This window comes from Aricia agestis, chromosome 12, assembly GCF_905147365.1.
Source record: "Aricia agestis chromosome 12, ilAriAges1.1, whole genome shotgun sequence".
Taxonomy (NCBI): domain Eukaryota; kingdom Metazoa; phylum Arthropoda; class Insecta; order Lepidoptera; family Lycaenidae; genus Aricia; species Aricia agestis.
The window spans coordinates 7,352,755-7,369,383 of record NC_056417.1 but is presented as its reverse complement, the minus strand read 5'-3'; the positions used below and the strand labels follow the sequence as shown (position 1 = coordinate 7,369,383).

General features: G+C 39.0%; 1 protein-coding gene across 1 annotated transcript; it reads right to left on the bottom strand.

Annotated features, from left to right (window-relative positions):
- Positions 1 to 3,526: 3,526 nt before the first annotated feature.
- Positions 3,527 to 14,957, bottom strand: LOC121732181 (phenoloxidase-activating factor 3-like). Its single transcript, XM_042121975.1, has 9 exons — positions 14,821 to 14,957; positions 13,401 to 13,561; positions 12,388 to 12,742; positions 10,758 to 10,907; positions 9,536 to 9,704; positions 8,725 to 8,918; positions 7,838 to 8,088; positions 3,838 to 4,021; positions 3,527 to 3,784 (listed from the first exon to the last, which is right to left on the bottom strand). The coding sequence occupies exons 1-8, from the start codon at positions 14,882 to 14,884 to the stop codon at positions 3,839 to 3,841; spliced, it is 1,527 nt and encodes a 508-aa protein (XP_041977909.1). The 5' UTR covers positions 14,885 to 14,957; the 3' UTR covers positions 3,527 to 3,784; position 3,838.
- Positions 14,958 to 16,629: the final 1,672 nt, after the last annotated feature.

Below are 16,629 nucleotides of genomic sequence, written 5' to 3'. Positions count from 1 at the left end.
TGAGAACGTGGTATTTCTTCGGTCGAGCCGGCCCATTCGTGCCGAAGCATTGCTCTCCCACGTATAAAGGGGGACGGGCACGGGCTTATTACACGCCAGTTCGTGTAATAAGCCCTTTCAAATAATTTCTCCCCTTTTTTACACATTTTTCTCTATCTCTTCGCTCCTATTAGTCTTAGCGTAATAAAATATAGCTTATAGCCTTCCTCGATAAATGGACCATCTAGCACTGAAATAATTTTTCAAATCGAACCAGTAGTTCCTGAGATTAGCGCGTTCAAATAAGCCCTTTCAAATAATTTTCCCCCATTTTTTCCACATTTTCCTCTATTTCTTCGCTATTTCTATTAGTCTGCGTGATAAAATATAGCCTATAGCCTTCCTCGATAAATGGTCTATCTAACACTGAAAGATTTTTTTTAAATCGGATCAGTAGTTCCTGAGATTAGCGCGTTCAAACAAACAAACAAACTAACAAACTCTTCCGCTTTGTAATATTAAGTACAGATTTTAGCAACAGACAGCAGTTGTATATTATTATATATCGCTATAATATCGTTTGCTATTTATACTTACTTACTCGTAGCACATTCGTAGTATATTACGTAGTATGTACGGTCAAAAGTTGTCTGACCGTGACAAATTGTTTTGAAAGCTGTTTTTTAATGGCACAGTAGGGAGAGCTTTTTAGGGATGGCAAAAATGTACAGCCATATCGATGAATCGTATTAAAAATACTTACATCAAACTTACATAAAAAAAAATATCTTGATAATAATTTATTCAGTAATAGGTAGACAGGTTTTAAAATATTCCTTGAATTTACATCCACACTAGATGAAGCCCGCAACTTCTTTGTGACTAAATTCGTTTAACGCACGAGAACCGGAATAAAAAGTATCCTATGTCCTTTCCCGGGACTCAAAATGTCTCCATACCAAATTCCAGAAAAATCGGTTCAACGGCTTAGGTGTGAAGATGTTACAGACAGACAGACAGACACACTTTCGCATTTATAATATTACTAGACGATGCCCGCAACTCTGTTGCGCCAAAACTCGTTTATCGCGCGGGAACTGTACATTTTTTCGGGATAAAAAGTATCCTGTCCTTTCCCGGAACTCAAAAGTATCTCCATGCCAAATATCAGCAAAATCGGTCCGGTGGTTTGGGCGTGAAGAAGTAACAGACAGACAGACAGACAGACGGACAGACAGACACACTTTCGCATTTATAATATTAGTATGGATATGGATTATTAGTACGGATCTTCTGAATATTATTTGATCTTTATTTATAGCGTGGATTTTGAGAGTCTAGACAAATTGTGCAAATTGAACTGAATTTATATTCTATCGCGATATTCAATACATAGAGTAATTCAATGTTGTTCGAAATTCAAGTTTAAAATATTCTATTTTAGAATTTGAATATAAGAATGAATGAGAAAAATAACTCGCTCTCACACCTACAAGGATGTTAAAGGGCCCATTCACGGCAGGACTGCACGGCAGTCCTGCAGTGAATGGGCCTCTCTGATTGGTTCACACTCAGTGTTGCCGGCCGGAAACACCGAGTGTGAACTAATCAGTGAGGCCCATTCACGGCAGGACTGCCGTGCAGTCCTGCCGTGAATGGGCCCTTTAACTCCTGTATCCCCATAAGGCCCACTTGGGCCGCGCTTAATGTCAAGCGCCATATAGCGCTTGGATGTTTATCATAAATGCGTCATCCACATCTGACAAAACTGTCATCCAAAATGTCAACATCGTCCATCGGTTATTACATAGAATCTAGAATAATATTGACAGAAGCGTGTTCAGTATCTGTCACTATTTAACTCAATATTGATTTGCTTGAATTTAGGGTGAAGCCAAACGAGCGTAATTTTGTGAGTCGTGAGTCGCAGAATTTCTGCCGCGTAAAAATCTTTTCATAGAAATCATGACTTACAAAATTACGCTCGTGTGAATCAAACAGGTCTTTTGTATGAAACTGAATGCAGCAGAATTTCTGCCAGCCGAAATTCTGCGACTCACAACTCACAAATTACGCTCGTTTGGCTTCGCCCTTAGGCTCTGGATCCTATTAAACTGTAAATAGTATTCTGATGGAAACTGAATCGTAGTTTGACGTCAGATAAAAATAGCAGGATCTCTCAGGGTACTCAGGGTACTCTTCCAGTAAACAGCCTTGTAGGTCTGTAGATGTCGTTGTAATATAAGTCTTTGAAATTATTATCAATAAAACCTTTTTTGGTAGATATAGTCAAGCGTGGAGAACGCTCCATTTTTTTAATATAAAATAAGAGGGTATACGATACGAGCAACGGGTCACCTGATGGAATGCAACTACCGTCGCCCATGGACACTCGCAACATTAAAAGAGCTGCAGGTGCGTTGCTTTATATTTTTACTGTATCTCCCTCAGTACCTACAGATTATTATCTCGGTCTCTTTATCGATATCGATAGCGTTCCTATATCGACTAGCAAATAACAAAGCGCGTCTCTCCCAGCGGGACACGCACTAATTGTGACACGCGCGGATGTTTACCGCATCGTTCTTTATTTGCTGCATTGATTTTACATAAATCTCCCGATAGACCCTATTTATTCCCTCCACAAAGAGATAAATTCTTTTCTTTCAATTCACGATACATAAAATTCAAAGTATGAATAGGTTTTGTTCGGGTAAAAAAATTATCAACTCGCTGACACGTCGGAAAGGGAGGAGTTACAATAAATTTTCCGTGACATATTTTTCGTCATTTCGTCGTCGTTTTTCAAACGTTTGTTAACTTTGTTATAATCTAGTACTCCTATTGTTCACTTGTTTATAGAGTTGAATTTTGTTTCTGCACTGATTGATTGAAATATCTGTGTTCAACATAATATACAGACCTTACATAATTTAACAACTACAATAGTTTTAATATTATATTTTGCTTTTTATTTCGTAGATTTCTCCTTCCATTCCAGGAAATCCATAATTGAAATATGTAATTGCATTTTAAGTCTCCACTTACAGCATAATTTCAAAAGATGATAAGTGGTTTTTTGCAGTTGGCCTGCTTAAAAATATAGTTATAGATAACGCTGATATCGAGTAACAAGCTAGAGTTGTAAGACTACGGAATCGTACAACCATCACAGCTACACCTAATCAATTCTTTGGCAATGTAATTTAAAGAAAAGTGCTAGCGGTCAATGGGGCGACACTTTTAAGCGGAGTGCCCCCAGGGGAAATCTCACGGCCACTTCCTGATAATAGTGTTTGTTCCGGCGAGAGTCCTCGTCGGTAACACGTGGGCATTGTTTGACACTGACGCACACACACACACACGCCATACACACACAGAAACACATACTAACATTAATCACACTAATTATCAGTGTATGTGTGAGAAATATTTAAACAAGAAACGCGAATGAAAAGAACAAACCATTGGAAATGTTGCGAGAACAGCGAGATGCAACAACTTGATTATGACATAGATAGGTAAGAGTTAAGAATTATTACCAGTATAAGATAACAATACTACAGGTTATTTGTTTATTACATAACATAAGATTTATCAATATAAGTTTAGATACTATCCTAGGAATAAAATGTCCAGTGGCGTCGCTAGGTGACCCAGGGACAAAAAATAAAATAGGCCCACAGTCAGCGGTGACGCAAACAACAAAAAAATTTTGTGTCAAGGACCAAGGCCGTCTGAATCAGAAATTGTCTTTATTATGTAAACATGCCAATGAATTTCTGCAATTTCAAATCAAATTACTTTACTTAAAGTTACCTTAGAAACATAGCTATCTATAATTTAGAGGCCATTAATTTTAGGTCACCGTAGCACCTGGAACCCCAGAGAAACTCAACTGGTCTCGTCTTAAAACCCCCTTTATCCAGTCAATATAGTTGAAGACGTTTGTGAAGAGAGACGGGACGGTGGAGCCGCAGGGGCTGTCAGCTCTCTTCCCGCTCACCACACCCATCAGGTAGTACCGTCCTCGGGACAGCACCTGAAAAAGTCAAATGGTTAAAAGTCAAAAACGTGGTACTTTTCATACCACCTGCAACTTTTCGCTATCGTCCCACGCGAAAAACATACCATCCTCGTCACCTTGATGAGTGGCAATCTTCCACAGTGCGTTTTTCGCGAAACTTTCTGCCGCGCACTGTAAAACTCTGGAACGAACTGTCACCAGCAGTATTTCTGGACCTATACTCCTATACCGGACCTATACGACCTCCAAACCTTCAAGAAAAGAGCGTATTCCCTCTTAAAAGGCCAGCAACGCACCTGCAGCTCTTCTGATGTTGCGAGTGTCCATGGGCGAGGGTAGTTGCTTACCATCAGGTGACCCGTTTGCTCGTTTGCCCCCCTTATTTAATAATAAAAAAACTTGGCAACAACTGCTTACTGACTTACACTATAAGACTGTGTTTCCACCAGAGATGTGTTGCGAGGAATATATTTTTGAGAACCAATAGAATCGCTTCATTGACGTGAGCTTGCTATGACATCGCTCAGCCCGGCGATGCTATTGGATCTTAAAAACACATTTCTCGCAACACATTTCTGGTGGAAACGCAGCCTAAAGTTTCGTGCCACGTCTACAATCTACATACAATGAGGGTATTTGAAATTCTATTTGCCACCGTACCGCTCTGGTACCGCTATGTAGTCTAAGGGTCTATCTTGTCAAACTGCTGTCATTTATTAGGTCACAATATAATAGCTCCCACACCGGTTTCGGTGACGGTGGCCGGTTTCATTGAAACCAGGCCAGCTACGCAGGAGTAATTTTATAGTGCCCAAGTGTGTGCGCAGTACACAAGAGCACTCTCTATTCCTTTACTCTCATAACCCAGTGGGACGGACAACCGACACGATCAGGCGCAGAACCGACTTTTTACATGCCCATCCGACGCATGGATCATCTTACTTGTCAGACAATCAGGTGATCAGCCTGCATTGTCCTAACCAAACTTGGAAATAACATGTTTCCAACGCGGGAATCGAACCCACGACCTCCCAGTCAAGATTCGCGCTCTATACCACTAGACCACGGAGGCGTTAAGTTCACAATATAGCTGTCATGTGTCACGATAATGTGCCTATTTGACACGATAAACTATAAAGGAGTGAGCACACTGAGACGGGCCGTGCCGGGGCTCAGCGTGCCGGGGCGCATCGCAAAAATCCGCCTCCATACAATTTGTATGGAAGCGGATGCGCGTATCGCACACTGTGCCGGGGCGCATCGGCGCGGATTTTTGCTTGGCGCTTGGCGACAAGAGACGCTGCGCCCCGGCAAGACCCGCTGCACCCCGGCAACAGTGTGCTATAGCAAGCGGCGCGCGGATGTGATGCGATGCGGCCCGGCAAGCCTCGGCTCGAAATCCGTCCATGCATTACGCGCCGACATGCCCCGGCACAGTGAGCGTTAAAATCTGTCAATGCGATGCGACCCGGCCCGGCAATAGTGTGCTATAGCGCATTTTGCGCTGCGCTGAGCCCCGATCCGCCCTGGCACGCGCCGACAAACTGTGCGCTTACCTGGTGACTAGAATTTCAAACACCCTCATGACACAATCGAAAACATGAGGTGGGAAAACTCCACTGTAGCTGTTAATATTGTGCTCTTAATTTTGTGATTGGCTAGTGCTAGTTTTTGAAATCAATGGAAATGGTAAAGACAGTGCAGAGCGATGGAACAGATATGCATACAGGGTGCAATTAAACCTTCCTGCCAAATTTTGATATATTGGTCCTTGTTAAAAATAAAAAGAGTAATAATTAATGAAAAACTACAAGACGTATTTTTTCTTTAATCACTCAGTACTAAAATGTTGAGAAATAGCTTTCAAAAGTTATCCTAAAAAACACTACAATAATTATTAATGGATACGATGTGTCGGCCGCGCGTGACATGCCCCCCCGCGCGCGTCTCCCCCCGCGTCACCCCCGCTCATTCCCCCGCGCCGCGAGTGACCATTCTGCAACGATTTTAAATGGGATAAAATAATATGTCATTGAAAAAAAAATAACACCCAATTTTTTTAGTTATATGGACACTCCTTATGATACCTAAGCCCTGGAAAAAATTTGGCAGGAAGGTTTAATTGCACCCTGTATAATACGACACCTAGATTCTGCTAGTTATGCTCAATCAATGCTTTAAAATTATATCTCCATAACACTGCACTATTTCAACTGTGTGTTGATAAATGAGACTGTGCAGAGACTAAGGCTTAATAAAATCGTTAGACTGACTATTGCTATACAAAGTATATGAAGCTATCTATATATTAATACGCAAGCGAAAAACTTAGTATCCCTTTTGACGAAAAATGGGGAAACGTAGGTGAATGAAATTTTGCGCGGTTATAGTTTATATGGTGAAGGAGTGCATCGAGCTAATATTATTTTGAAATTATGCTTTTATCATACATTTTTTTAACAAATAAAACATTACACACACTACAATACGCACACTCAAGAAGATGACACATTTTTGAGTGACAAACGTATATAACATACGAATTATACTCTTTTATTTATGGTTGAAGTCTGTTGACAAAAAGTTGACAAATTGAAAATGGATTATAGTTTTTTTTTATTGAATCTTAGATACTATTAGACAATGCTTACACGGCCAGTCTGAGATCAGCTGAGTCCTAGAGACAAGAGTTGAAAAAAATATGATAAAGTCAATATTATTTTTTTACATAATATAGATAGTAGTCCTAATGTCGTTGAAACTAAGGTTGAATTTCGACCATTGGGCGATCTCTAGTACTCTAAAATATCTTATAAACGAATCTTCATTAGCGTAAAAACTGCTGCGTGGCAAGTCTGACTATTATTTTTCGACGGTTGTACTGATTTGTATCATACCAAAGATAGTCAAGACTCACGACTGAGTAATGTATTCATATGTCAGTCTTTAAGTAGGGTTATTGCCTTAGGTAAGCGCTAAGAATAAGTGCTAGGCTTAGATAAGCGCTAATAGTATTGGATCCGACCGTAAATTCCTGCAGGAATCGTTTTTTTCGATCAAATATATTTTAAAATAATCTTTAAAACGTATAGAATGGATAAATGTTGGGTTGCCTTGTCAAAAGTAGCCGCAAGTACCTCTAATTATGTTGAATGTTCATGAGATAAATGCATTGCATAAATGCAAATTTGCATGTATATTTTTTTCAGTAAATTTTACATCATTTGAAAGAAAATGACGTGAGAAAATAAAGTATAAATGGTTGCCAGCTCTAAGTCGGCCGCAATCTAGGGTTGCCAGTCCGTAAACAGACATAGTTCTTCATCAAAATTTAAGTATCGATTTTTTTAATAATTTTGATACCAAATTAAAGTTTTATGCATTTTGTACATGAATATCCATGGTTGCCAGTTGCACAATAGCCGCAAACTGGGGTTGCCATCACTTTTGTATATGACAAATGTTCATGTCTACAATTATTATGCCTGGCATTATTTGAGGACGTCGAGAACTCGCAAGATTGCTATTTTTATTTAACAGGCGTTTTTATTTTTATGTGTATTGTCCTGTCATTCATCAATGTCATTCCTTCTTAATTCTCTTACTTTTCTATTGATTACACGCAAGTTTGTATTACGGGCATTAATTTTGCTCAATTAGAGGTACTTGCGGCTACTTTTAACAAGGCAACCCAACATTAATCCATTCTATAGAATGTAACGTATACGTTCTAAAGATTATTTTAAAATATATTTGATCGCAAAAAACGATTCATTCAGAATTTTACGGTCGGATCTTAGGATATAAGAGTAGGCGTTTAGAAAAAAATACCATCAGTGGTCCTCCTGAATCGCCTCTACAAGTATCTTGTCCCGTACTACCCACAGCACAGATGTGGTCCTTTGATATATTCGGGTAGGATTTCTCGCACTCCTCCTTCGAGATGAGTTTGAGGATCGTCGACTGTTTGACATTAGTGAAGAACTGACGGTTCTGTCCCCAGCCCGCCACCGCCAGGGAGAGATTGGTCAGCACCGGTGTGTCTATGTTGAGCGGCGCCAAACATATAGGGCTGATGGCGTCTGGAAGAGGAAAACTCCAGTTTATGGCGAGAAGATTAGGGTATGATGGTATGCTTTGGCGGTATGGCCGTTTAGAAGCCTTTCCGATTTAATGCAAACATGGTTTCCATCCAAACGAACTAACATAGACAGGTACATTTTTAAGTACATTTTTGGACTGGTAACTTTGAACATTGTAAATTGGAAATCACCTTTGAAAATTTCTAAAAAGTGAAGAAACTAAACATACTTTCGCATGTATTGTAACTTGTAAGTTTTGTCAACTGCGGTACCTATCCGAAGTACATTATTACATTTTGATTATGTTATCTAGTTATAAGTTCTTGCAATCTACGAGTGCGCGTAGCCTTTATTTGTAGTTGTAATTGTAATATAGACATTTTCGTTAGTGTGCGTAGGTACCTGACGGAGCAGTCAGTAGCGAGCGAGCCATGTACGCGTGTATAGATATGGTCACTCACACAACTAAGGGCGCCGCGCACTCGTAGATTGCAAGAACTATAATTTAATTTATTTATTAGTCTATGTAAAGCAGTACTTCTCCACAGATAGAGACACTTATTCAACTCCCGGTTACGCTTAAGCCAATTTAAATTATCCTTAATCGAATCACCAATGTAGAATTTAATATCTTACTCGTGTAGGGCGCGGGGAAGCGGAGTTTTATTACAGCGATGTCATTATGGAGCCAAGTCTCCTCGTACGAAGGGTGAACTGTTACGCTCTGGGCGGGAATTACGATATTTTGAATACACTTCCGACCTTCGCCCGCCGCAATACAATCGTTGGGGAAAGTTCGCTTGTCGTACTCCGCTAAAGTGATGTCGAGTCTGAAATGAAGAATTACCAGTGACACATTATTCATTTGTTATCACTTATCAGTATAAGAAACGTAACAGTGTTGCGAACTTGCATCTCCAAATCAGTAACTTGTACCTACTCAATCGATTGAGTAATTCAAGAGATTACTACCTATAATTCTTATAAGATGAGCGAAAAGAAAGAAAATACTGCCTACTGACGGCTAAAACCCCCCAATCCCTTATGCTGTATTTTTTACTTGTCATTTGATGCCACCCATTGTCCCTACACGATCCCTATGCGAAGAAAATTTTGGTTACAAGCCTAGGATGACAGTGTCCGCTTTAGGCTACATCACAGAATATAATATATTAGTAGTACCAAGCTACATATAGGCTGGTATATATAAATAGTCAGTACTTAAGATGCGAGTGCGACCCGGTCTCAAGACGCGGTTCGGCTCTGTGATTGGTCCAAATTTTGACAGCCAACCAATCACAGAGCCTGAACCATGTCTTGAGACCGAGATGCATCTTGAGTACTGACTTTTTATACCGGCCGTAGAGTTCCTTTTCAGTACGCCCAGCATGCCACTATAAAAACGTTTTTACGATACTTTTGCATATTGCATCCAATGTAAACTTACTTGACTAAAGTCGCATCCTTTTCCTGAACGCAGTGTGCAGCAGTGATCACATACATCGCACTTATCAGAGAGCCTCCACAGGTAAACTCCTCCACTTCGTTGCCAAATCTGAACACAATCCGCAATAGCACGGCCCATGGATACTGCTCCAGTTCGGTTTCATTGCCACCTATAAACACGGTTTAGTGGGCAAAACGAAAAGTTTAAAGTACGCAGTAGGCGTCTAGGTGTTAAAGCATTTATACGATTTCCAAAACTCGTTTATTGCATGGGAACCGTACATTTATCCGGGATAAAAAGTATCCCATGTCCTATCCCGGGACTCAAAGTACCTCCATACCAAATTTCAGCAAAATCGGCTCAGCGGTTTGGACGTGAAGAGGTAACAGACAGACAGACAGACACACTTTCGCATTTATAATATTAGTATGGATATAAAGACATAAGTTTGTGAGTGTTGACTGTGTATGCTAATATTATGTTTTCCGTAGAAATTACAAAAGGGATTTTGATCAAATCTGCCATATCACTTTTTATGGCGACAACGTACATTTTTTCATGGAATACTTTTAGAAAATTAGATACGGTCGGGGCTTAATATCAGACTGCTCAGGAATTACTAAACATCTACAAAAGATGTGACCATTAAATTTTGTGATAAAAGAACACAGGAAAGATGAGGCTGATCAGTTCGGCCTGCTATCAGTCCGACCATGACCATCGGCCTTTGGTGTGTTGTGACGCCTAGTGTGTACGCAACAGAAAAGTAACAAAATTTAGGTCATAACGTCAGGTCGCTTACGCCTTCCTCGAAAAATTAACAGAGCATGTGATGTAAGTCGAGTGCTTTCAAATGTAAGTGCAAATTAAATAATTAGTTTAACAGTAATATGCTGTTAACACTTAGTTCGTTATTAATATATTAATATTACCGCAATATTAATTACTATGTATTAATGTTTTGGCTACACAATATGAGATTATTATTATTATAGTACCTATTACCTATCATCAAAATAATTTGCATGACGTCTCAACTCTCAAACCATAATCTAGCAAATTATGATTATGATTATCATGAGACGATTCCTATGAGACGAGACACAATCTAAAGTGTGACCTTATGAAGTTTTGTGACTATGATAATATCAGTTATATTTTTGAATCAACTGAACTGATTAAATTACACAACCCTTATTTAAAATACCCGATGATCTCTTACCTGATATTTTAGGGTCTAAATCCACAACATTAGTTTTGTTCCCTGTTGATCCATTGATTTTCCGTTCAGTTGGTTTGGCTGCCGGCAAGAAAAACTGCTCCCACTTATTGTTGACTAGGGGTGCGTGAGTGGTCTGGAAGCTTTCTAAGTCTGTAATAATATATCAATGGAAAATAAAAGATAGTTCTAAGGGAAAACAGAATAATTGCATGCTAATGCAATTTTCCTGCGGGGCTAAAATGGTCGCTTTGGAGAATCATAATTAGATTCTTTTTTTTAAATCGCAAAATGGTCACTCTGCTTGCAATTCATGTCTAGTAAGGGTTGATTCAGACCGCAACGCGACGCGTAGATGCATTTCTAAATTAGTATGGATTTGACAGATTCGTAAGACGTCTCACGCAATTGAAATCTGTCAAATCCTTACAAAATGCCGCATCGCACCTCGCCTCGTCGCGTCGCGGTCTGATTGGCCCTAATTCGTACTAAGTTGACATTCGTCAGTTTGTAATACAATTATACAACACAAAGAACGCAAAACTGAACGCTAGACCGCATGACCGCTCTTTGTCTGATAGGTCCCTAAGGCATACAATCCAGTTATTAATTCGAAGAACAAGCTATATTAAGTAATCTCGAGATAAAGGAACATAATAGTGCTTTTTGTTGGCAAATCGCGTAATTATGCCCAAGTACATTAGACGCGAAAACATTGAGAACAGGAAAATAGTACGCGCTCGCATGTAATTGCTTTTACTGGGCGAAATGAATGCAAACAAAGACTACAGACTGCAATCAGAAACAGACAGACTTCAGATTATGATTTGTTTATCTGAGTTATATCATGTTACCTAAATATGCTTAAACTAGGCCTTTACATCCATTGTGGATGATTTATACTGTATTTTTCAGAGCGAAGTAACCACTCCTCAAATACTGTAGTGCCTGGGACAAGATTTTTAAATGTCCGTATGGTTGCCCAAGCGCATACGGCATTCTCGCATCATAGTCGGCCTAGTCCAGAGGAAAGAACTAGTCAATACGTCTGGGACCAACTATGTGCGGGTTTCCTCACGATGTTTTCCTTTACCGTACGAGCGTCCGTATTATGTACTTGAGATCAGAAAATGTCTCATAGGTACACCGCCTCCACCCGGGTTTGAACCTGCACCCTCTAGGAGTGCGAACCGAAGGTCTACCCATTAGGCCACGGACGCTCTAAATATACTTAATTATCCGTGAAATAGATTTATAGGAAGATAGTTGACCATTATTTGGTCGCATTATGTCAAGCCGTTAACCGACAGAATCTCATGACCAACATCGATATAGAAACACTAAGTAGATTCGTCAGTTGAATGAATTTCTTAATATTATACATTTATATTGTAGGTATTTTATTAGAGGAAAATTAGTTTGAAATATGATCAATGCACGTTGCGATGTCGCGAGGAGCGATGCGCAATTCTATTACTGCTCGCTTTGTATTTGGTCTGAGGCTGACTGGTCTAAATTTGAATAGCTTATTTAAAAATGAATTTTTGCTGCTTGTTCCCTGTTGACTGTTCCAAATTTGAATGGCTTATTTAAAAATCGTAACGTTGCAATAAGAATTGACCCTCGTACTTACCAGTTATCCTGTCAGTATCCGACGTATCTATACCACAGCAACCACTCTCTGGTTCTGGCGGGTCACTTAGCGGCCTACACTGCTTATCCGTTGGATCATTTGGGGGGTTAACAGGAGGGTTAATTGGCGGGTTAACGGGAGGGTTTACAGGAGGGATAACAGGGGGTTTAACAGTCTTTTTGAGAAAGAACGGGTTGCTTCCATTGTCGACTTGTCGTACTCTTCTGTGTATCTCGGGAAGGTTTCTTACGTTAATGACAGAGGCGTTGTATTTGGTGTTTGCTTTTCTTTCTACCCTCGGTTTTTCCTCTGCAATGTTTTCATTCAGTTGATTTATGTGAGGACAGCAAAGTACCTGAAAGTTTTAGAATATGAAAATTATATTATTGGAAAAAATCTGTCAAGAAAGTTAATCTAGAAATATACTTAAAGTAACTCAAGGTCTAGGTAGTAGGTAGCTATATTTATATCTCTGTGGTCCAGTGGCCCAGATCTTGGTTTGATTGGGGGGTTGTTGGTTCGATGCTTTTTTCTATATAGCTAGGCACAGTTACCGAAACAGGTGCGGGAGATATAATAGCATATTAGCATGTTACAATGATGTATTAATTATGAATTGTAAATTAATAACTCGACGAAATATAAAATCTGGACTGTTAAAAATTTACTGCCATATTTGCTAGCTCGCCGCGCTCGTAACATTGCCAATGAAAATAAAGCATCGCTGATTAGATCTATCGGCAAATATTTCGAGATCGGTCGTAAAATTTTATTTCGTCTCGTGTACATTTTAATATTGGTCTAAATAGCTGGCAACGAGGTCTTTTGAGATATTTCGAGTCCTAGCGCAGGAGCAACATTTTTTACCGTTGTATGGAAAAATTCATGACGGCCTTGCCCACAAAAATAAAAAAAATTCTTTCAGCGCTGCTACTTTCACAGTGAACTTTATGGGATACATACACATCCTAGAGTTTTATTATACGTTGTTACGAGTAATTAAAAAACACTACACTATCTCCTTTAGCGATGGCCGAGAACCCGTCGTATATCTTGGTGGTGCCGATGGTGATAGTGTCACAGTGGTACTGCGTCATCCACGCCCGCTGCTCCTCAGCAGTCAAGTCGCGGACGAACGGACACTCCTCGACCGGAACACAGGAGCTGCATGGCCCTGAAATTGTTTTTTTGAGAATTTAAACGAAGAAACTATTGCCATCACGCTCCACCCTGGACCGGGACGCGTATTGTGATAGAGACAGATACAGTAAATCGAGATAACGCAGTCCTCTAATTCCTCCTTCAAAATAGAGCCTATCTAATTATTATTCTTATAAATATCTTCAGAAAGAGTGAGTCTATGCCTCTACGTTTTTATTTTATCTTAAAGATTTTTCAAATTTGTTTTATGGTCGGCGGATTGGCGGGGTACGGGGCATTCATTTTTTGCAATTTGTGAAGGGTCATATTTTTTATTTATTAGTAAATCTAATGTAAAGACTACGAATAATAAAAACTATTTATTATTCGTAGTGTAGAGACATAGCTTTAACAGATCCCATATAGTTATTGACATAAAAAAATTATTTCTCTAGACGCATTGCCCAGGGAGTAAATTGGGGAATACATTTGTATGGAAAAACAGTGTTAGTTACTAGATGACGCCCACAATCGTTGCGCCACATTCGTTTATCACGTGGGAGCATTTTTTCGGGATAAAAAGTATACTATGTCCTTTCCCGGGACTCAAAGTATAAAATTATCTATACCGAATTTCAACAAAATCAGTTAAGGGGCGTGAAGAGGTAACAGACAGACTGACAGCCAGACAAACAGACAGGACAGACACACGCATAGATAGACAGACACACTTTTGCATTTACAATATTAGTAAGGAAGTAAGGATGTTTGTGAGACTTGAAAGTCTACCTCTACAATTCAGCTACATGTTTCTTAGATTAATACTTCGATCACAGATTCCAGGAAATGATTTTGTATTCTATTGTTGCCGCGATCACCGGTGCTCTTAAGGGGCATGAAGAATTACTTTTTGTAAGTGATTTATGTAAGTGTAGTTTTGTAAGTGTTAATAGAGATTTATGAAGTCCCGGGGAATGATAGAAGATACTTTTTATTCCGATACAATTAAAGGAATTGAATTAAAATTCTTTTCCACTTGCCGGTGTATAGTTTTAAAACATTTTAAATAATTTATTTGACATAGATTTCGTGACAAAGTATATTTTATTATACTTATTTAAATATAAGAAAAGTTTATTGATACAGTAACAATAGTATTTATTGTGTATAAAACTGTGGAGTCTGTTTTCTCGTAATCGTAAGGTTAATGACAAACGGGCTCTACATATTTTAGCGATAACATATTTAGTGATATTATGACAATAAACAATAAGTAAATATATGAATATTTACCAAATGAACTCTTCCCTTGCGAAATACCGTAAGAGCACAGTAAAATAAACTGTACAATACGCATTTTTATACTTGTTTATTATTTTAAAGACACTTTGTCAGAGTTCAGACACTGATGTGACCATCTCATGTCACACACAACTTCGTACTAATTCTTCTGATTGTTCATAGTATAGGATCTTAATTGAAGACGTGAGTGGAAGAACACAATAAGTAACAGTGAATATTTATTTTAATAAATGGAGGCTTTCGGGCCGAAAAAATTATTAGAAATAAGAATGTGCATTTTGTGTTTAGCCAGATATATAAGTCAGGTGATGAAGTAGATAAATTACAAAAATTGTTCCGATTATAAGGGAAGAAATGAGTAAATATTCGTATATTACCAAATGTTAGTTATCGTGTTCTTCAACTCACGTCTTAATTATTATCAATTGATGACAATAAGGCATCTTTTAATTAAATGACATTACACTAATGGATTTGATGATGCTGCAATAATTATGTTTACTAGCAAATTAAATAATTATCGTGCAATGCGACAAATTATTGGAAAATCCCTTTGTACAATGTAGGAGGAAACTTGGTGAAATGTAAAGGACAGCTATAGCTCTTAAAAAATAACAGGCACAGGACGCCAAGTATATTATGGCCGGTTTACATTATTCCAATCCAGTGATCCAATCCAGCACTAGATTGCTCCTGGAATCATGTAAAAGGGGACTGGAATGCACTGGAGAGTAGTACAGCAGCGGGGTGTAATGGCCACATCATAAAATATCAGATAAATAAATTCATAGTTGGACCGTGGAAACCCTATTTGGTCGGATTATATCAAGCTGATATAAGTAATGAACTTGCGATATATATATATTTCTTCTCTACCGAGAACTCAAACGACGCTTGCTAGCTGTCTTGCTCTATATAAACGCGTTTCAATATGATAAACAAAGACAAAAGTAGTTTTATCGCTGTGTTTGCACACTTGAACACAGCGGCCCAGAAAGGGTTGCGCCACATACGTTAACTTTTTACATGCGACCCATATTGGGCTTCGCCACTGGTGAGGGGATATTTTTATTATTTTAATGTAATGATTTCATGCTACAGGCAACACCAGCACAGACAGTAAATAAAAAGTTCAAAATTGTTCGACGTTTGATAACTTTGGATCTGTCCACATCTCCACGTCACGACGTCGTCAACGTCACGCCAACGTACCGTGCCACGTTACCGCACCACACGTTGACGACGTCGTGACGTGGAGATGTGGACAGGGCCTGTAGACAAGTGGCAAAGCGCTAACGCTAACGCTAACGCAAGCGCTACAAAATGTATGCGATTTGACATAAGTCATCGCTTCGCTAGCGAATACTAATGTCAAATCCATACATTTTGTAGCGCTAGCGTTAGCGTTAGCGTAAGCGTTTTGCCACTTGTCTACGGGGGCAGGCCCTTTCCTGTCAATATTCTGATATGACGTGAGCAACATAGCAGATTTTGGTCGGATTATTTACAGCTGTAGTCTGTATGTTAGCGCCCTCTGCATTTACGTAATATTCCCTATTATTATAGGTCTACCAGGATCTGATGGCAATTTTTGACAGCAAATTTTCAAAAAATATCCTTTATCATTGGATATTTTTTTATATTTGCATGTTTAACACACATAATCAGCCGCTAAAAGAAGAAAAAAGGGTCAAAATGTTTTATTCCAATTACTCCGGTATTGCTAGAGTCAATTTATTTTCTCACTTTTTGCCAACAGATTCCTACATATTTTTTTGATAGACCGATCTATTGACAGAC